This window comes from Mercenaria mercenaria, chromosome 10 (genome assembly GCF_021730395.1).
Source record: "Mercenaria mercenaria strain notata chromosome 10, MADL_Memer_1, whole genome shotgun sequence".
NCBI classification, from domain to species: domain Eukaryota; kingdom Metazoa; phylum Mollusca; class Bivalvia; order Venerida; family Veneridae; genus Mercenaria; species Mercenaria mercenaria.
In genome coordinates, this window is record NC_069370.1 from 73,916,336 (window position 1) to 73,937,768 (window position 21,433).

At 34.3% G+C, this 21,433-nt stretch overlaps 1 protein-coding gene across 5 annotated transcripts in view; it reads left to right on the top strand.

The window, feature by feature from the left end:
* LOC123561286 (TRAF3-interacting protein 1-like) overlaps positions 1-21,433 on the top strand; it is a 36,201-nt gene that overhangs the window by 8,319 nt on the left and 6,449 nt on the right. Inside the window, exons 7-16 of one of the 5 annotated variants that reach the window (XM_053553368.1) lie at positions 296-1,552; positions 2,845-2,916; positions 3,241-3,304; positions 5,026-5,046; positions 10,384-10,407; positions 15,708-15,771; positions 16,540-16,620; positions 17,345-17,459; positions 18,537-18,641; positions 20,323-20,546. In XM_053553368.1, the coding sequence (XP_053409343.1) occupies positions 296-1,552; positions 2,845-2,916; positions 3,241-3,304; positions 5,026-5,046; positions 10,384-10,407; positions 15,708-15,771; positions 16,540-16,620; positions 17,345-17,459; positions 18,537-18,641; positions 20,323-20,546 (2,027 nt within the window). The remainder of the gene's footprint in view (positions 1-295; positions 1,553-2,844; positions 2,917-3,240; positions 3,305-5,025; positions 5,047-10,383; positions 10,408-15,707; positions 15,772-16,539; positions 16,621-17,344; positions 17,460-18,536; positions 18,642-20,322; positions 20,547-21,433) is intronic. The other 4 variants (XM_053553369.1, XM_045353539.2, XM_053553370.1 and 1 more) reach the window with 4 other exon arrangements.

A 21,433-nucleotide genomic window follows, 5' to 3' on the forward strand; every position in this document is an offset into this window, starting at 1 on the left:
GTAATGAAACAAAAGAGAAAGTGTCAAGTCGCTATTTTTTAATATACAGAACTTAGTTGGATTTATTTGCAGTGGTTCTAACTTTGCTGTGTTTTTTTTGGGAGTGTGGGGGGGGGGGGGATTTTTTTTGTACACAGTGTGACAAATTTAAAACTGGTATGAAGTATTAGGTAAAATCAAGCTGTAGATATTTTTAAGTGTGAAATAAACATGTCATGCAAAATACCCTCTCTACAGCATGTCCTTCAGTTTTGATCTGACTTGTACACAAGAAGCATTGATTGAAAAATTTCAGCACAAGAAATTGAAAGAGAATGAAGAAGCTTTTGATAGAGATCTGGGTTATCGTTACACACCAGATGACATAGACTCGGATGTACTTCTCTCAGATGGAGAGTTTGATACTCTAACTGGAACAGGAAATGCTACATACGTCGTTGACCCATCACAAGAATACAGGGATCAGAGTCCAGAAAGACCACAGATGTATAGACCAATTCCCAGACAGGTGTCGACCTATCAGGAGATGAAAAGAGGAGAGGATTCTCATGAAGAAGGTGACCTTGATGTGGACTTGGAAGATACTGATATACAGCTTTATGGTAGGGAAAGTGGACACAAGATTGAGAGACCCAAGGCTGCTCGTCCAAGACGGGGTAGGGCAATGACACCATGTAATGGGAAAGGTTACGAAATACCCAATGAAGAACCTCGCACCCCCTATGTCTCTGAAGATAACTCCTATCCACGCAACGAAATGGATAAAGATAACGAGTTTGATGATGAAATGGATGCAGTAGTAGAGACAAGTAAACCTAAAAAGAAGAAGAGGATAAAGTCGGGGAAGGGTGAAGACAGTCAACCAGTTACATATTCTGGGAAAGGAAAACTAAAACCAGGAGTATACCCTAAAACAAGCACACCCAACAGCTCTCCTCAGTCACCAAAAAAAGATAGTAAACCGAAACCGTATGTGAATAAAATTACAGACAAAGGAAAATCACCATCTCATAGAATTAAAGATTCTGAATTGGACGTCATTAAACAAAGTTCGAACACAAGTAAACTGACAGATAAAAGATTGCCAAAGAAAGTTATGCCAATAAATAGAATAGAAAAGAAAGTTGTTGCTAATCAAACACAGTCGGGAAGCAGGAGGGAAAATCGTACAGAACAAAGTTTGAAAAAGATGGCAGATGCCAAGAAACAATCGTCTAAAGATAAAATCCAGAAAAAAATGGCAAGAAACGATTTTGAAATGATGGAGAGACAAGACTTAGAAACTGGAAGTATGAGGAGAAACAAGAAAGAAAAGAGACAGAATGATATTTATAGTGAAAACAGACGTAGATCCAGGGACCTTGGCAGTGATGATAGCCCGATTGACCAAAGTCCAAAAAAGTCCAAGGATAAAATTAAGTACAAAAATGATGACTATGCGCATGAAAAAATAAAATCTCACACAGAAGCATACTACAAGAAAAAGCAGCCACATAGTGTTGGTGATAGAAGGAAGAGGAGCAGTTTTACATCAATGTTGGACAACAAACAGGTGTTTGTATGCATGTTAAATGGTTGATTGTTAATTTGTTCACCTTGCAATTAAAGGTTTTTGTTGTTCAATTATTGTTTGTTGTTATTCATTACAGTATATTATTCAGTTATTTATTCTGACAGAGATGCAGAAGTAATTTCAGGTACTTTAAGAGTTATTTAAGCTTTTTTGGTGAATGTCTTGATTTTATTATGTTATACCTATAATTATGTTTGAAATTTGACAGTGAACAATAGTTTTTTGTATCTCGGGGGTCAGAAGGTTAAGGTTTCTGACTTGGAATCACACCATTCCCCTGTGTTGATCTTTGCTCTGGCCTTAATATTAGGAAGCCATCCGACTGGCTTGCTGAAAGTTGATGTTCCACCAAGGTACCCGCCCCTGCATATTTTATTAAGTTTGGAATAACACCTTGTGTCTTCCTCTACCGTTAAAGCTGGAAAGTTGTTATATGACATGGACTGTGTCACTGTGATGTAATAGCAAACTCATAAACTGAACAACAGCAAAGTCAGCAAATGGCAGCCCAGGTAATATGAGGTCAAGGATTTGATTCCAGACCAGAGCAGGGACAAATTTTTCTCTGTAACTGTTTATATGCCCATATGTCTGAGGTTATTTGCCCTTCATAACTGATTCATTCAGGGAATTTTTCAGTTTTCTTGTTGGAAAAAAGTACTAAAAGAAGATCTAGGAAAACTGGCACATGTTTATGAAAGAAATATTGTTGAAAAATATTGTTAAATCTTACAGTACAACAAAATAAATTCACTTGGGAAAAGTTCACTGTGTATTACATCTGCATTATTGTAAATAGTATACTTTCATGTTTATTGTTATTTAATCATTTATGCATGAAATTCTTTATTGCAGTTCATTTAGGTATGTTTACAAACTTTACATACCTATATACTTGACATTTTGCAGTTTAACCATACTTTATTTTGCATTATTTTTAGGTCACCACTTGCTAAGATTTTCATTATAAATAAAACTGTTAACACATACTAAATATTTTCTGTGTATATTTGATAGACCAGCTTTCAAAGTTATTGACCAATCACAGCACGCAACTTTAGTTATCGATCAATTTCAAGATTGATCTCAGAATCAGCAAATCAGAATTTGGGACTTTTTAGTTTTGATTCCAAAACAGCAGTGCTTCATATTGTTGATTTATCAAGCTGAGTTTCAGCCTTAAACCTTATAACTTGATTTTGCTCGGAGAGGTCTTATGTAGCATTTCTTTGATCTTGTTTACGAAGCATGATAATTTCCTTTATTTACAGCAGAGAAGAGAAGAAGATGGCAAAGAGAATGATGCTCCGAAAGAAAATATGGTGAATGGAGACCATAAACCTGTAAGATTTTTTATACACCCATTTTGAAAAAGCAGATTGATTGATATTGTTTGTCAATCCATCCATCTGCCTTTCAACATTTTCTGGTTTGGCCTGTAAGTCAGAAAGCATAAGCACAACTTTAGGAGAACCCCTACAAAAACAATGGAAAAATGGTCTTAATGCAAGTGGTCCGTTTATAGACATTATCTATTAAGCAAGTGTGACTAATGTTGTTTTTTTGTTTGTTTTTTTTTTTAAATATGATTTATATTATTTTTTTATATGTATTCTGGAATAGAAGGTTTGGATGTTGAAATGTAACTTTTATTTTACTTTATTTAGAGTGATGCACCTGCTAAAATGCAGAGGCCGTCATCGGCAAAGGGGTCTCGGAGAAGAATGGAAGGTAATAGAAGGTTTTATATACATAAAATGGTTACTTTGATACTGTCAGTGGTTATTAAAGATAATAGAGTTTTGGTTGGTGTTCTTGCATGGATTGATAGGTTCTGTTTTTAACTTTCTCTGGAAAGGAATTTCCCAAGATGTTTTGCTTACACTACATGCATGTAGGTAGGTGTATTTGCACAAAATCAGACGTACCATAAATACTTTTGATGCCTGAATTTTTTCCTCAAGACACAAAAGTTGGTTGTACATAAAGCATAATTATGTTCAGCTTTTCCATGTCTGTGTGATTGTTCACTTTAAGGTTATTTCACCTCTTAGGGTAAGTGTTACTGAGCTTGCATAACCAACCAATGACTGTAAAGATCTCCTCGTATAGAATTGTTATGTGGAAAAACTGAACAGAACCAGACTATTCAAATCAGTTTGTTTTTTTCACTTTTATCTCGATTTTTATTGATAATAATGTTTTTCACTAACTAACTTGGTTGAATACACTTGATGGTTGCATGACTTGTATGTACCTCAGTTAATAGTGTGGTCCTTATTTTAGTGAGACATACCTCCAGAATAAATCACAGTATGTATTTTCCCGAATAAACGCCCCCAGGGGCGTTACATTTTCCAAAGAGGTAAAAAAAATTGAGGTAAAAAAATAAAAAATGAAAATTTGTTACACAAAATTAAAAACTGTTCAAACTAATGAAAGTGTTTCATGTGTTGTTATCCCTAAAAACAGTAATTATTTGGATACCAATAAGCAGTTTGTGTCTTAAAATATGTTATTAATAACGGTTTCATGTACTCTGTGACAGAATCTTTGCATACAGTAATTTACGTATCATTTACCGACAGCTGTGTACTCCGATAACATTTTCCTTAGTACATGCGGGTAGCAATACACAATGTCAGTGGTTTGGCATGCTGCTTATGTGCCAGCTTTAAATTAAAAGTTATTAAAACTGCCGAAGAAAGGGTTAACACTTTGCAGCAAATTTGTTTAAAGTCGACAGGAAGCTTGTGCGCGGGTGGTGCAAAAACAAATCAAAAATGGATTTACCATTTAGTTTTCTATTTGATGATTGGATACGTACCGTACTTAGTATAAACTTTTTGGATTTACGGTACATGGACTGTTTAAAAGTGTGTTTAATTCTTAATACATTGGATACATACTGTAAATTACTTATTATGTTGACTTATAAAAATGAGGTAGGTGAATTTTTTTTCGTTCTTGTTGACTTTTTTTTCCCTCCAAAACGGGTGGGGGGGCGTTAATTAGAGGGGGGGCCTTAATACGGGAAAATACGGTATGTAAATTCAAAAACATTTGGCCAAGTCTATAAACTACCAAAAAGCATAAACCAATACCATTTAAGTTCGTAAAGTTGATAGGTTTGACATAGATCTGGATGCATGCCGCTTTAGAGAGCAATATGAATGTTGCTTACAAAAAAAAAAATGTGTGTACATGAGAAGGTATGTGTGCATGTGTAATAGGTTGGAGCACTGAAATAACAGCATGTTCTTAATTATAATTAGAGTACCTTTAATGACACAGTCAGTTTTGTACTCCATAAGAGATGCACTTGTTTTTATATTGAAAGGTTTCAGTAGTACTCTGTGAGCAGAATCTTTTGCATAAGGGAATTTAAGTATTAACTTTAGAGCTGAGCCGAGACTTTCAGGTGTATTTAGTGTAAATTTGTTGCTTTACAGCTCCAGTGACTTTTACAGAAGGTAATTTTGATATTTCGAGTAACAAACTATTGATGCTGTTACCATTGTTTTATTTGCTGTGACGCTATTAAAACACAACAAAATCTGCATTAATCATTTTGTAGAGAACTTATTTCACATTCTATAAACTCCCTAAAGTCACGTTTGTATGAAAGTACTAATATTCCCATGTATGTTTCAAGATTTTTTCCTATCTTGTCTTTGTTTGTCTCATGAGGAAAATGTGTGAGTAGATATAGCAGACAGCAGAATATAGCTTAGTTATGCTAAGCTTCTGTTAGGTTGTTAAAGCTTACTAAGCATTATAACATGGTTATGTTGAGCTTAGCTAAGCTTACATGAATGCAAAGATTCAGACTAGCATTTATCCATTACCGACGGTTGAGACTGTTTAGCCAGTGCATTTTTCTAACAATTTTAAGTACACATGATAATGTTGATTTTTGTGTGACCTCTTACAGACTTGTATGAGTTGTGCAGAGTTCAGATAGAGCTCATCTGAGCTGGAGTACTTTCTCTTGCTGTTGTTGTTTACTTTTGTCAGATTTTTTTGTTGTTACACACTGTTACTGAACTATGTCATAGCTAGGGATGTTATACACTGTTGATGAACTGTGTTGCAACTAGGGAATGTGTATTGACAGATTAGATCCTTAAAACTCGGTGGAGATGACATAATAGGTTACATATAACTTGTTAATGTTGCTAAACATCTGCAGCCAGGTTTTTAGTGCATTGCGGCTTTGTTTTGTGAGATCCAGATATTAATTCAACATCATATTGTAGGTCTCTGAGAATGGTAGCAGAACCTTCTTGTTTCTGAAGTATCTTTAATAATGTCAGTTTTATGGCCAAAGACGTATTCTGCCATTGTAAAAATGACACCAAGCTCTGATGCAGGCAGCAGCGGGGTTCAAACTATAGATACTAGTTCCTATAGTCACTGGAGAAACCGAGATGAACCAGTTTGTTTTCATATCTCGCTTGTTTCTGATATATTCCACATCACCTAAATACATCGAAGACCAGACCAGACTTAAGAGAAGTTCGAAATGAATATTCTCTGATATTGTCATTCCTTAAATCTTAATTTATCACCGTCATTGTTTCTTTAATATGTTGGCATTGCTAGACAATTTCTGAAGAACCTACAATGATTTCCCAGCTGTCTGAATAAGTAAACCTTCTTTCCTGCAGCTTTACATGCAAAGTTTTATAAAGAATCCTGAACAAAATCATCCTTAGATGTTGATAGAGATAAAAGCTTCTTTAGTAGAAATGGAAGTTCTGTATGAAGGATAGAACTAATGTGCCTCATTTAGCTGAAGCTCTACCATTATTTCTTGTTGAATGTTCTCATCAATTATAATGAATTCTTTTCTGGATTTTTGTTTGTTTGTGATGCAGTGTAAAACATGCAAACTTGAAAATACTTCCACACATGATTTGGTTCAAATATTCTTAAAAAAGTCTTGCTTTCTAGTGTCATTCTTAAATGTACATATTGTTTTCTATGTGAAAAAGTACAATAACATACATGATTATTTTGCTTACATTTTGTCAGAGTATTGTTAGTTTGCACATTTTATCCTTATATAACTAAACAAATCTTTCAGCATAAATTCTGAGAGTCGTATACAACAAGGCTTAACCGAATACTGCTTTAGATCCAATGCAGTTACATCAGTTTCAGGTTAGGGATATTATAATTGGATATAATGTTTTTGTAACTTATATAGAAAACTTGTATTATTTAAGAATGAAATAGTCTGATTTTTATTTTTTTTCAGTCCCGATATTACAAAGCTTTGCTTCAACTAACTTTTTCAGGCTGCTGTGTTAGTTATGTCACCTTCATCATAATTTTAAGGTAGTTCTGCACATTTGGTTAAATGGAAGGGACAGCATAACGTCATGTATCTGGAAAATCTAGAAAAATACCTGGTGGCCCTTATACAGGTAGCATAGATGTTGCTGGGAACCTGTTGTATACTGTGTATTATGTAGTTGGCACTATACTGTCATTGTTTAGGTTAATGTTGACAGTGGATAGGTTTTGATGTAAAGTAATTCAAAATAATAACAAAACAAGCAGGAATGTAAGATTTATTTGGCCGCATGATTGAAAATAGGTAAATCTACAGCTGTGAAAAGTGCATTAATATCTTCATGGTGATCTTTTTTATATGCAAAAATGTCATTTCCCATAGAATCCTACTGTGAAAATTGACTGCAGTACCAATATTTTCAAATTGGTCGAATAAAAATTCAAGCACATAACCCTACCTTTTAATTTAGGGTGAATTTCCTTTGGATACAGTGGGGCATTGATAAAATCTGGCTTAATAAGTCTCCCTGTACTTGGACTCAGTGTTGTTCCTTTTCTGGTTCTTCAGAATTATGGTGAACATTTATTCAGTTTTACTATATAACGGCCCACATGGAAAATTGTTTAATCCAAATGTGTAGCCTCATAAAATAAAGACGTTATTAAAGAATTATATTTAAACCAGTGCTAGGGGAGTTGAGAGGTGTTGCATATTTCATAACCTCTCATTGAACAGAGTCAGCCAGATCGAGTCTGCTGTTATTGTGCTTGGTTTCATTCTTTGTTTCAAAAGGATTTTCCCACAGATTTTATCGAGCCCGCCCGCTTAGCCCTATAGAGCGCGGATCACAGGGCTGTGAGTTCGATTCATGGGTGGAGCATATGTTTTCTGTGACAATATGATTAAAGACGTTGGGTCTAAAATCAATTATCTTCCACCTCTGATTCATGTAGGGAAGTTGGCAGTTACTTGCAAAGAACAGGTTTGCATGCACTGGTACAGAATCCAGGAACACTGGTTAGGTTAACTGCCCACCATTACATTACTTAAATACTGTTGGAAAAAGGTGTTAAATCCAAAACAAACAAACACATTTTATCAATAAAATTTTATATTGTGGAAAAAAATTTGTGTCAAAAGTGCAGAACTACCTTAAACAATTGAAATATGCAGGATTGTTAGAAGAATTACAAAATGTGTTTTTGAGTTTATTACATGTTAAGCTGCAGTTTTCTTTATTCAAGTTCCAGTGTTTAGAAATAAGTTTCTACATTATGGTTTCTGCATCTCTGGAGCATAATAGATTCATCTCTTTTCCATCTGTACATCAATATGTTCATTCAGAAAACCTTAAAATGATGTTGAAATGTTTAGCAGGGATTCATTATACATAGGAAAAATTTCAATCCATCAGTTATGTACATATGACAAAGGAAAATACTTTTTAGATTATTGTCCTTTGTTAACTGCTTATTTTCAGGGGACACTCATATCAAGCATCCATGTTTTAAATACATTCATTTTTAGCTCATCTGATTTTTAGCTGATCTGATTTTTTGAAAAAAAATGATGAGTTATTGTCATCACTTGAGCGGTTGTCGGCGTCTGCGTCGGCGTTGCCTGGTTAAGTTTTATGTTTAGGTCACCTTTTCTCCTAAACTATAAAAGCTATTGCTTTGAAACTTAGAATACTTGTTCACCATCATAAGCTGACCCTGTATAGCAAGAAACATAACTCCATCTTGCTTTTTGCAAGATTTATGGCCCCTTTTGTACTTAGAAAATATCAGATTTCTTGGTTAAGTTTTATGTTTAGGTCAACTTTTCTCCTAAACTATCAAAGCTATTGCTTTGAAACTTGGAATACTTGTTCACCATCATAAGCAGACCCTGTACATCAAGAAACATAACTCTATCTTGCTTTTTGCAAGATTAATTGCCCCTTTTGGACTTAGAAAATCAGTTTTCTTGGTTAAGTTTTATGTTTAGGTCAGCTTTTATCCTAAACTATCAAAGCTATTGCTTTAAAACTTGCAACACTTGTTCACCATCATAAGTTGACCCTGTACAGCAAGAAACATAACTCCATCCTGCTTTTTGCAAGATTTATGGCCCCTTTTGGACTTAGAAAATATCAGATTTCTTGGTTAAGTTTTATGTTTAGGTCAACTTTTTCTCTTAAACTATCAAAGCTATTGCTTTGAAACTTGCAACACTTGTTGACCATCATAAGCTGACCCTGTACAGCAAGCAACATAACTCCATCCTGCTTTTTGCAATAATTATTGCCCTTTTTGGACTTAGAAAATAATTTTCTTGGTTGAGTATTATGTTTAAGTCAACTTTTCTCATAAACTATCAAAGCTATTGCGTTAAAACTTGCAACAGTTTTTCACCATCATAAGTGGACACTGAACATCAAGAAACATAACTCTAACCTGCTTTTTGCAAGAATGATGGCCCTTTTTAGACTTAGAAAATCATGGGTAGGACAATATTTCTATTACACAAAAAAAATCAGATGAGCGTCAGCACCCGCAAGGCGGTGCTCTTGTTTGGAGAATATTGTCATCACTTGATCGGCGTCGGCGTAGGCGTTGCCTGGTTAAGTTTTATGTTTAGATCAGCTTTTCTCCTAAACTATCAAAGCTATTGCTTTGAAACTTGCAACACCTGTTCACTATCGATAGCTGACCCTGTACACCAAGAAACTTAACTCCATCCTGCTTTTTGCAAGAATTATGCCCCTTTTGGACTTAGAAAATATCAGATTTCTTGGTTAAGTTTTATGTTTAGGTCAGCTTTTCTCCTAAACTATCAAAGCTATTGCTTTGAAACTTGCAACAGTTGTTCACCATCATAAGCTGACCCTGTACATTAATGAACATAACTCTGTCCTGCTTTTTGCAAGAATTATTGCCCCTTTTGGACTTAGAAAATCAGATTTCTTGGTTAAGTTTTATGTTTAGGTCAGCTTTTCTCATAAACTATCAAAGCTATTGCTTTAAAACTTGCAACACTTGTTCACCATCATAAGCTGACCCTGTACAGCAAGAAACTTAACTCTGTCCTGCTTTTTGCAAGAATTATGGCCCATTTTGGACTTAGAAAATATCAGAGTTATTGGTGAAGTTTTATATTTAGGTAAATTTTTCTCCTAAACTATCAAAGCTATTGCTTTGAAACCTGCAACTGTTGTTCACCATCATAAGCTGACTCTGTACATCAAGAAACATAACTCCAGTCTGCTTTTTGCAAGAATTATGGCCCTTTTTGGACTTAGGGTAAGACAATTTTTCTATTATACAAAAAAATCAGATGAGCGTCAGCACCCGCAAGGCGGTGCTCTTGTTTTTAGATACATTAAAACAAGATGCAAAGATCATTTTCAGTTCTAGTTTCTTTTCTTATAAGGTCTGGTTACAGAATAGCAATTATATGTTATTGTATTTATCATTACTATGATTATTATTGATATAATTAAGTCATGGTCATTTGAACTTTGCAGGGGGCAATTTAAGCAGTGACGAAGGTAAAAAACAAGTGCAAAACACAAGAAATTATATATTACTACTTTGTACTTTGTATACTAGAAATACATTTACCGCATGTTTCTACTAATCATGTATAACCATATAGCTAGTGTTAGCCGTAGATAGCCATTATATATGTTTATGAGGTGAATGAAATTAATGTTTGACTTTCTCATGCCACTTTCTGTGAAATCATTCAATTCAGTGGAATGAAATTCCGTGAGCTATTTTGTTGGAACACAAATTCTTGTTTTATGTCGAGCTCGCTTGCGGAAGTGAAGACATAGTTGTCCTGTCCATCTGGATTTGTTTGTCCGGACTATAACTTTGACATGCATAGAGCAATCTTGTTTATATTTGGCATGAATGTTAACTTCAGTGAGACAGAGTGTCATGCGCAAACCCCAGGTTCCTATCTCTAAGGTCAAGGTCACAGTTGGAGGTCAAAGGTCATGTCTGATTTTGTCAGGTCCATAACTTTGACATGCATTGAGGAACCTTGTTTATATTTGGCATGAATGTTTAACTCAATGAGACAGACACTTTCTCAAAGGTCAACGTCACAGTTAGGGCTCAACGACTGGGCTCCACATGCTGCCCGTGGGTATCTAGTTTAAATGTTAAAAATACAGTATCTATGAAAATTATTTGTTTGTTGGAATTGAATTCCTTAAGTCAAAAACTGGATGGGAAAACAAAACATTAATTTCATTTTGCCTTTTGTTTATTGCTTCCTTGTACAGCAATCAAGTCATTCCCTTGTTTTCCTTTGCTTTTTCAAAAATATTTAGAGAAACTTTACCAATTTCAATTTGTTCTTGTTTTCCTATTATTTGTGACGGTTGTAGACTTGTTCTTTATTAAGATTGATTTAATACAGTAACCATTGATTATATTTTGTGGATTTTCCTACTTATGAATGAGAAAATATGAAAATTATAATGATCAGAAAAAAGTTATTAAAAATTCAAAAAGTATTAGCTTAGGTATATGAAGTGGTCTCAAAGAATCTGATATTGAATAAGACTGTAAAAAACAAAATTATGTGTAATTAACCCAGAGGTCAGTTTTCCTGTTTGAAAGTTCTGATTTTTAGTTTTGTACTAACATGTACTACATTGTTATTGTTGTTTTACATACAAAAGATTACAGTTAAAACAGCATCTTAACTATAACAGCACAAGGTTTTTAGAGGGTAACTCCTGATCTGGAGGTTGAGGGTACATAACCCAGTAGGTGACAGTGCTGGTCAGAAATCCAGGAAGCTGTCTTTAATATAGTTAGGGCTGTCATTGATTGAGTCTTTGGCATATCGACGATACCGATATATCGGAAGACAGATATCGACGATACATCGATATATCGATTATTAAGTTAGATTAACAACCTGTTTGTTCATGGGCATGCTATATACCTTCTTGTTAAAGTTATGTTTAGTTTTATTGCCTACTTTTTATATTACTGTTTGATTGTGTTGTATTTGTATCTATAAAATAAATGAAAATTAATGAAATCTTTTATAGATCTTCATTTTGCCTTCACTCGCCTTTTGCATTTATGCTACTTTACAACCTAGTGAACTATAATACCAGGCACTGGAGTCGGGTTTCAAACAGCTAAAATTCTGCATTTCTCTTCCACAGATATCTATTTATTTATGTAATTAATTTATTTATTTATTTACCATGTTTTTATTTATTTTTAGCCTGTTTCATACCCTGTCTAATTTTTACCTTGCACTTACATTCGATACTGGCACCCCGTGTTTTTTTTGGGGGGGGGGGGGGGGGGGGGGGTTCTTTTTTAACTTCTGCCCAAGTTTTCGATGGGCCTCAAATTTGTAGTGTTTGACTGTTTGTTTGTTGTACTGAAAGACATGTTTAAGCAACACCTTGTGTTTCTACGAACCCAAACAAAGCTTTTCTTTCCGTCTTTTGACTCTTTTTCCACTATTTAAGCCGGCGACGGCTTCCTCTTCGGCCATCTTTGATTGTTATTGTTACGGACACTAGCTAAATTCTGTACCTTTCACTGAGTGATCAGCTATATGCGAACAAGTAAAAAGCCGAGATTGACGCAGAAACAGTATATACACTATGTTTTTACATGCACAAACAACGAAGCGACCTTTCAAGACAGGACAACGTAACTTTTTGCAAATAGATTCTGAAGTTGAGCCCTTTTTACTTCTACCCATGTAGGTAGTGCCGGCTAGTGGGAAAAGACTGCTACGGTACAAGTTTAGACATGACCTTTTTTGACAACTTCCATAACTTACGGCACATTTTTGCAGGCAAAAAAAGTTGTTTTAGAGGGTCCGAGTGTTTATCTAGACAGTTGTTTTTTCTCTCTGTAAAATATCGATTTTTGAAAATTGGAATCGATAATCGATCGACCAAAAAATATCGTTGATACATCGATATCGTTTCTATCGATGACAGCCCTAAATATAGTGTAGTTTACTTTCTCAACAATTGATATTAAAGGTGGTTAATCAAATTTTGGTCAAGTAACCGATTTGTTTGAAACTTTTAGAGGTGGTCAATCACATTTGAGCAACATTGTATGACATTTTTCATTTCATAGAGTAAGATCCCTATTAGAAATTATCATTTTTTTTTTTGTAATTTTGTAATTACTGCCCTTTGATATGAAAGTGTTAAAAAAAGATGACTGCTGCTTTTGATTTCAATATAATTTCTAATTTTACATTTTGTATTTGATGGATATTGGGTCATTTCATCAGTCTGAATCTAAAGGCGAGTTTAAAACAGTGAGTAGATTCAGAATTCATATATTCCCAATCTGTCCCGGTTGCAAAACCAAGATATGTAAAGGGAGGTAATGATATTGGTGCAACCTTCCATTTCTAATGAATTTCGGCTTAATATATATTTTTCAGTATGAATATTTGACAGATATAATACAATAGCTGTTAAATTCATGTATGCATTTTTAGGCAATGTATGTTTATTAACTTACACAGTATAAAAGGTCTTTTTATTCCTTAAATAAATCTGTCAATAGATTTTATATATGAAAAAATGCAGCATTCAATATGTGGGACAATCAGGGAATACAAGAAGAGAACGCCTATATGGCCACTGCAATGGCATACGGACACAAAATTATTGAAACTTGACCCATCTTTTCTGAGTGTTCCACGTACCTTATTCTTTTTATATGAAAAAATAGTAAAATGTCATAAAATGTTGCTTGAATGTGATTGACCACCTTTACATAGATTGGTTTAATAATTACATAATGTTTCTTTCACAACTTTGCCATGAAAATTAACAGTGTAACACAAAGTAGCTAGTTACTTGTGTATCAACACAACTTTATGGTGTATGGGTTGTTGCATTAGATATAGACTGGTGTACCAGAAGTTTTTCCGCAAAAGTGTATAATAGGAACTTTTTTTTTTCTTTCTTGTTATATCTGCAACCCAGTATTTTTGTTCAATTTTGTTTCCTTGTAATCTTACCACCTTGTTTGTTCAGTTACATAGAAATCAGTGGTTTATTTTCCTTTTTGTTTTAAAAAAAGCATGTTTAAATAGTTTTCCCAACCTTATGTACATTTTTTTAATCACTCTTCATATTTAGTTTTGAATTTGAACATATTAAAGTAATTTTTAAATTTCTTAAAATGTTTTTTGTTTTTGTTTTTTTTTTCAGTGTAAAACACCATTACAACACTGTTAACAATGATTTTCCAAAAGTTAGAATGATTGATTTTTTGTGATCAGATGTTTTTAATTTTTTATGACATAAGTGCAGTTGCATTTTCTTACTTTATTACTTTAATTGAACAATACCATTATTTAATATTGATTTGTTTAGGTCCTATTTCTTGATATGATTTCTGTAAAATCTGTGTGTGGCTTTAAATGTATTCCTGTCTATATCTGTATGTATATATCATCTACATAACCAGATTTGTTAGCTCACCTAAGCCAAGGCTTTTACGTAATTTGGTAACTATGGCATATTACTTAGAATTTCAATATGAAAAAAGCTGAATAATGATATTGCAATGGTTCATATATATATTCTATAAATTTTCAATATGAGGAAACATAATATCATAGCATATTTGTCATTTTATGCCTTTTATCACTTTGACAAACTGATATTGATCTAGATATACATGTAGTTTCTTATCAGTTGTTTTAGCTCACCTGAACACAAAGTGCTCAGGGTGATCTGTTGTGACTCACCATCTGTCCATCTGTCCTCCATCCATCCATGCTTTTAACTTCAAACAACATCTCTGAATCTCAGAAGTTGATGAAACTTGGCCTGGATGTTCTCTGGATGGTCTTCTTTCCAAAATGTTTCAAGCGGTTCAGCTTGATTGCACATAGGGGGTCACCAGAGCTAAACATAGAAAAATCTTCAAACAACATCTCTTCCTGATCTACTGGTCCGATTTTGAAATCACTTCCCACAAATAGTCCATCTGTTACCCTGTACCAACTTCAATGAAATTATTCAGATTTTCAAAGAACATGGCCAGCAAGAGGCATGGTAACTTCCCCTTGTATTTGTATATGAAAACTTTCAAAATCTTCTTGCCTGCTTTCAAAACAACATTATACAAATGGTCCTTGTGTGACCCTCTACCAACATATTTCAACTTTTTCTGATTTGTCAAAAAACATGGCAGCCAGTGTGCCTGGTCACTTTTCCAGATATGTACATTTGTTGTATATAGTGCAAACTTTAAAAATCTCCTTTTCAGAAAAAACTGCTTGCTCGATTTCAGAATAATATTAAACATTTAGATAGAACTTTTACAAATTATTCCTTTCTGTCTGAAAACATGGCCATCAGGGGATTTGGTCACTTTTCCCTATACATATGTAGTAGAAACTTTGAAAATACTCTTGTTTGTTATTGTCATCATTCCCCAAACCTCTTATCCCCCTCCCCCTCCACACACACACACCCACATTATCAGCCCAAATATATTTAGTAGAAACTTTTAATAGTATTGTCAGAAAACACTTGCAGTATTTCAAAATATTTGCACTTTTTTTTTGTTACATAATCATCTACCAAGACTGTTCAAACAAGCAGTGTAACTCAGGTGCACAATTGAAAGTCATCATGGCCCTCTTGTTTATGGAAGTTACTTTCATTATCACCAAATATACACCAGTTAGGATGTTACTTTATGCTTGCCATTGGCCATAACAAACTGAAAATTAGATCATCATTCATACAGAATTTGTGAAGTACATAGAATGTTTGTTTTACTTTGTTTTTCATAAAGAACATTGTTTGATTTTCAGATGTACCTGTACAGCGACAAGAACCAACTCTTGGAGATGATGATTTGCCTCCACAAGTTACTGGGTACGTTTTCATTTGTTGTAGAACTGTCAGAATTTTTCCTAATTTTATCAACCTTTTCAAAGCAACAGCGTCTGTTAAGAAAGCAATTTTCAGGTAAAATCAGTGCTTTGGGTGCATTGGTATCAGCAATAGCTAGGATTCAAACCTATATTGACATGGCAACACTGGCTAGAATCATCATATCCCAATTCTCTGCCAGTTGCCTAACTGCCCCTGAAAAAGTTGTAAAAATAAAAACTGAAGTTCATTATCAGTAAAATTCTCCGTTACACTGTTAACTTGAGGGCTGAATGGAAAAGTGCCGTAACTGTTTCTTATTTAGTATGTTATTTTTTTGCTCAACCCTCAAGTTGCTTTATACCTATGAATTTTATTATCAAGGTAGATTAGCATTCAAATAGAAAATCTAAGAAAGAAATCAGTTTATTATAAGCAGTTTCTGCTTAATAACTAAAGAATACTTTGGCTTACAGTTGTCAAACTTTTATCATGGTAGATTAACCATATCATTTTGAGGGGCAGTAGGCCAAATGTCAAGGTTACAGTGACCTTTAGAGTCAAAACGGATTCAGCTCAATGAATACTAGGTATCAGTTTTCATAAAATGGTTGACTACAGTCTGTATATGATCCCTTTTTCCTTTGATGTCATTAGTTTAAAGGACAAGATACAAAAATTGCATATTGAATAATTCTTTTGCCTCTATATGGCCATGATGTGATACATAAATATTGTGTGTTTTTTACAGACAGCACTTTTTAATTTCAGTCGGTTAGCACGACCAAGCAGTGCAAGACCAGCTCCACCAAAGAGAAAGGAAGACACAGTAAACAATGAACCGGCTATGAGGTATATTCTTTCTGGATGTTTACATTCTATAGGTCCTTTTGTTGAAAACATTTCCAGAAGTAAATGTATCTTACATGGGCATTTAAAAATCTGCAGTTTTGTACGTGAGAGAATGCTTTGTCCAGGGGATTACAGCAGTCATTTCTCATCCAAATATCTCATAGTACAGAATGCACAAAACTAGCCTGTTCACTAAACTCAGTAGGAAGAACTCAGTTCTACTGAACATGGAGTTGTGAGTTTGATCCTCAGGCATGGTGTATGCTCTCTGGATGAGTTGATAAAATACATTGTGTCTGAAGCCATTATATCCTCTAACTCTGAACCATATTGAGAATTTTGCAGTTACTTGCAGGGAAGAGGAAAGTTCTGCTAGAGAATAAAGGAACACAGGTTAGGTTAACTTCCCACCAATATGTAACTGAAATACCGTTGGACATTGATGTAAAACCAAAACAAAACCAATTTGTAGGTTGCAAATTCCGTCTCCAGGTGTCACAAAAGTTTTCCAAGACAGTTTTGAAAGAGACATTTACTTCTAAAATGCATTGTTCTCAACTTCCAATTCATGTTGGAAAGTCGTCTTTAACTTGACAGAAACAGTTAATACTGGTGAGAATTAATAAACACAATCTGATGAACAGGGAAGAAACTGTAGTTAAAAAACTGCTTAACGTCAATATTGAACAAATAAATTGAACAGATGTATATTTTTTGCCTTTAGATTAGGGAGTGGTAAGCCTCAGAACCTAATTCTGGATGATGGCAAGGATTCTGATGAAGATGAAACATTTGTTGTGGAAGACGCACAACCTCAACATGAAGAACCCCTAGAACAGGTTTGCACACTTATAAATACTTTGTTTTCAGTGGCTGTTTCTTTGCTTAAACTATATTCTTTTCAGAGACACAAACTCATAAAAATTTAAAAGCCAAAACTAATGTCTGTTTCTTAAATATTGAATGTTCCATTGTTCACACTAAAATTTGTTCAAAAACTATAGTCTGTTCCAGTCCTCAAGCCAAAAGGTGTTCCAGGTCACAAACCTGTTTATTCAAGTTCTCAATTGTTTAGCTTTTATTAGCTCACCTGTCACAAAGTGACAAGGTGAGCTTTTGTGATCGCGCAGCGTCCATTGTGCGTGTGTGCATCTGTGTGTGCGTAAACTTTTGCTTGTGACCACTCTAGAGGTCACATTTTTCATGGGATCTTTATGAAAGTTGGTCAGAATGTTCATCTTGATGATATCTAGGTCAAATTCGAAACTGGGTCATGTGCGGTCCAAAACTAGGTCAGTAGCTCTAAAAATAGAAAATAGTTGTGACCTCCCTAGAGGCCATATTTTTCAATGGATCTTCATGAAAATTGGTCAGAATGTTCAGCTTGATGATATCTAGGTCAAGTTCGAAACTGGGTCAACTGCGGTCAAAAAATAGGTCAGTTGGTCTAAAAATAGAAAAATGCTGTGACCTTCTTAGAGGCCATATTTTTCAATTGATCTTCATGAAAATTGGTCAGAATGTTCACCTTGATGATATCTAGGTCAAGTTTGAAACTGGGTCAACTGCGGTCAAAAACTAGGTCTACGTTGTCTATGTGTCCATGCATAAACTTTTGCTTGTGACAACTAGCTTTGAAATTTGGATGACATGTACAGATTTGCACACCAATCTTTAAACTGTCTTTCAGTGACCATAAATGTGACCTACTGATCTACTTTCTAATATTTTAGCATCAGTTTGCCATTTGAAACATGTGGTTCAATATACTCAGGTGAGCGATTCAAGTTCATCATGACCCTCTTGTATTGTTATACAATAGTAATTTCTCTATATCCGAAATATTCTACTTTTGTCTCCGTAATCTTATGTACAAAGTATTTATGCAGTAAATGAAATATTCTCTATTTTGACAGCCAACTGCACCCCTGGTAGATGATGATGATGAAGATCATGGGGGCCTTGTGAAAAAGATTATGGAGTCAAAGAAAGAGTATGAACAACCAAGAGAAACCAAAATTGTAAGTTAGAAGTTTATCCATTGTCATTATTTTACTATGCTGGAAAAATATATATCCACACTGGTTCTCAGACTGTGCTACAGATTACAGTTCTGATGTGCCATAAGCTGAGCTTCATAAAATTTCAAACAACACCAGATCATTGAGTTTATGTAGAAAGTAGGGATGGAAAAGAATAGTGAAATCAATATTCGAATATTCAGTTTGCCATATTCGAATATTCGGCTTGTTTAATGGATGCTTTAAATACTTATTAAGTCATTGGCATATACACAATATATTCCAGTATTTAAAACATGAATCGTTGTAATAAATATGGACTGTTGGATAAAATGGCAAAGGCTGTATTTTTATGCCCACGGCATCTACTGATGTGGGAGGCATATAGTGATTGTCCTATCCGTCCGTCCATCCGTTCGTTCGTTCGTCTGTCCATACGAGGTTAACCAAATGGGACCGTTTCGTCTAGCATCAATACCCCTTACTAGAATGACTTGATACTAATGCAGATGTAACCTTTGACCATTCCTCATCTTCAGACATCACCTGACCTCAGTTTGACCTTGACCTCATTTTGGACTTAGGTTGATTTATATGGGCCATCTCTTGGTTAACTAAATGGGACCGTTTCATCTAGCATCAATACCGCTTACAAGAATGAATTTGATACTAATGCAGATGTAACCTGTGACCATTCCTCATCTTCAAACATCACCTGACCTCAGTTTGACCTTTACCTCGTTTTGGACTTAGGTTGCTTTGTATCGACAAGGATGCCACCGGTGGCATCAAGCATTTATTGAACGTAGCTCCTTGTTTTTTCAGTCAAGATACGGAAAAATAAAAATAAACATTGATAATTTCATTTACAAATATACATGCATAATTCAATGTGTCAACTTCAAGTGTAGCTTATACAGCTACAAAAAGTGTCACAATCATAAACGTACAATGGTAACTACGTATTTTATCAAAAAATATACAAACAGCTTTTAAAATTTGTTATACATGTATGAAACAAGCGCCAACTAAAATGAACAAAAGATAAAAAGACATCACATTTATGCCTGTTGCAAACTGCAAATCCGTAACGGTGGCCCCTGCCAATTATGCCTTGCAATTTTTTTGTTAACTCGACAGTTTTTGATGCGCGATAAACAAACACGACAGAACAGTTTTATTCTGCATAATTAGCATGCTTATATTGCTCAAAATCAACGATACCTATTTGGAAAAAAAACAAAACAAAAAAACTATACACAAATTTACGAATATTCAAATTTGATGTTCAAATTCGAATATATATGCAAGAAAAAATTTAGGTTACTTGCTTTAAAACAAAAAAAAAAATAAAAAAAAAAGGCAAAAATTGAAAAGTAACATGTTTGCCAGAAATCAGATTTAATTTTCCAGAAGTTTTTACATATTATTATCATTACAAAAAAGTAATACCATGTGCAAAAAATATTTTTATTTTAGCACCGCATTTACATTTAATTTATCAGTGTTTCTGAATGTCATTAATCAATATTCCCACATTCCAAAGGTCAGCATCCATTAGTAATTTGCTCTTCCTTAATGAGAACAACTCAATAGTAAGACATCCTTCTGTGATCAATGGGTGGTCTTAATAGCAGAACTTGACATTTTGGAAATTCACAATTTGTTATCTAATTTACAGGATAGACCAACTCTATCTGATGCTCAACGGCGTAAACAACGTGAGGCAGTACAGCGTGAAATAGATAAACTCAGGGGAAGTATTCAAACACTAACACGGAGTGCAAATCCACTCGGTAAAATTATGGACTATGTTCAAGAAGATTTAGATTCAATGCAGAAAGAATTAGAAAAATGGAAAGAAGAAAATAAAGAACATGGGTTAGCATTAAAAAGAGAAAAAGCGTAAGTATTGATACAGTCTCATGGGTTTTTTACTGATCATCTTTCAATATGCCTACTTTTATACAATTGAAATTAACTTATTTGAAAAATTTATGAATGGACCCAGTACTGGGATCAAAAAAAATTTCATTAACTTTCTTGGTGGATAATTATTTACACATAAGACATACAGTGTCAATATTGAATGTCTATTTTTAGCTTGACTATTCGAGGAATAGGGGAGCTATCCTACTCACGTCGGCGTTACCGTCACACAAATGTTAAAGTTTGCGTACCACCCCAAATATTTTCAAAGTCCATCGAGATATTGCTTTGATATTTTGCATACTTGTTTACTATCATGACCCCAGTCTGTTAACAGGAGCAGACAACTCTATCAAGCATTTTGACTGAATTATGGCCCCTTTTCGACTTAGAATATGCTTATTGTAATGTTAAAGTTGCGTACCACCCCAAATATTTTCAAAGTCCATTGAGATATTGCTTCCATATTTTGCATACTTGTTTACCATCATGACCCCAGTCTGTAAACAGGAGCAGACAACTCTGTCAAGCATTTTGACTGAATTATGGCCCCTTTTCGACTTAGAATATGCTTATTGTAATGTTAAAGTTTGCGTATCACCCCAAATACTTTCAAAGTCCATTGAGATATTGCTTTCATATTTTGCATACTTGTTTACCATCATGACCCCAGTCTGTAAACAGGAGCAGACAACTCTATCAAGCATTTTGACTGAATTATGGCCCCTTTTCGACTTAGAATATGCTTATTGTAATGTTAAAGTTTTACTCATAGCTTATATTATACTATCAAGCACTGAGAATAGTCGAGCGCGCTGTCAACTGACAGCTCTTGTTCTGTATAAAATTAATTGAAAAACCAG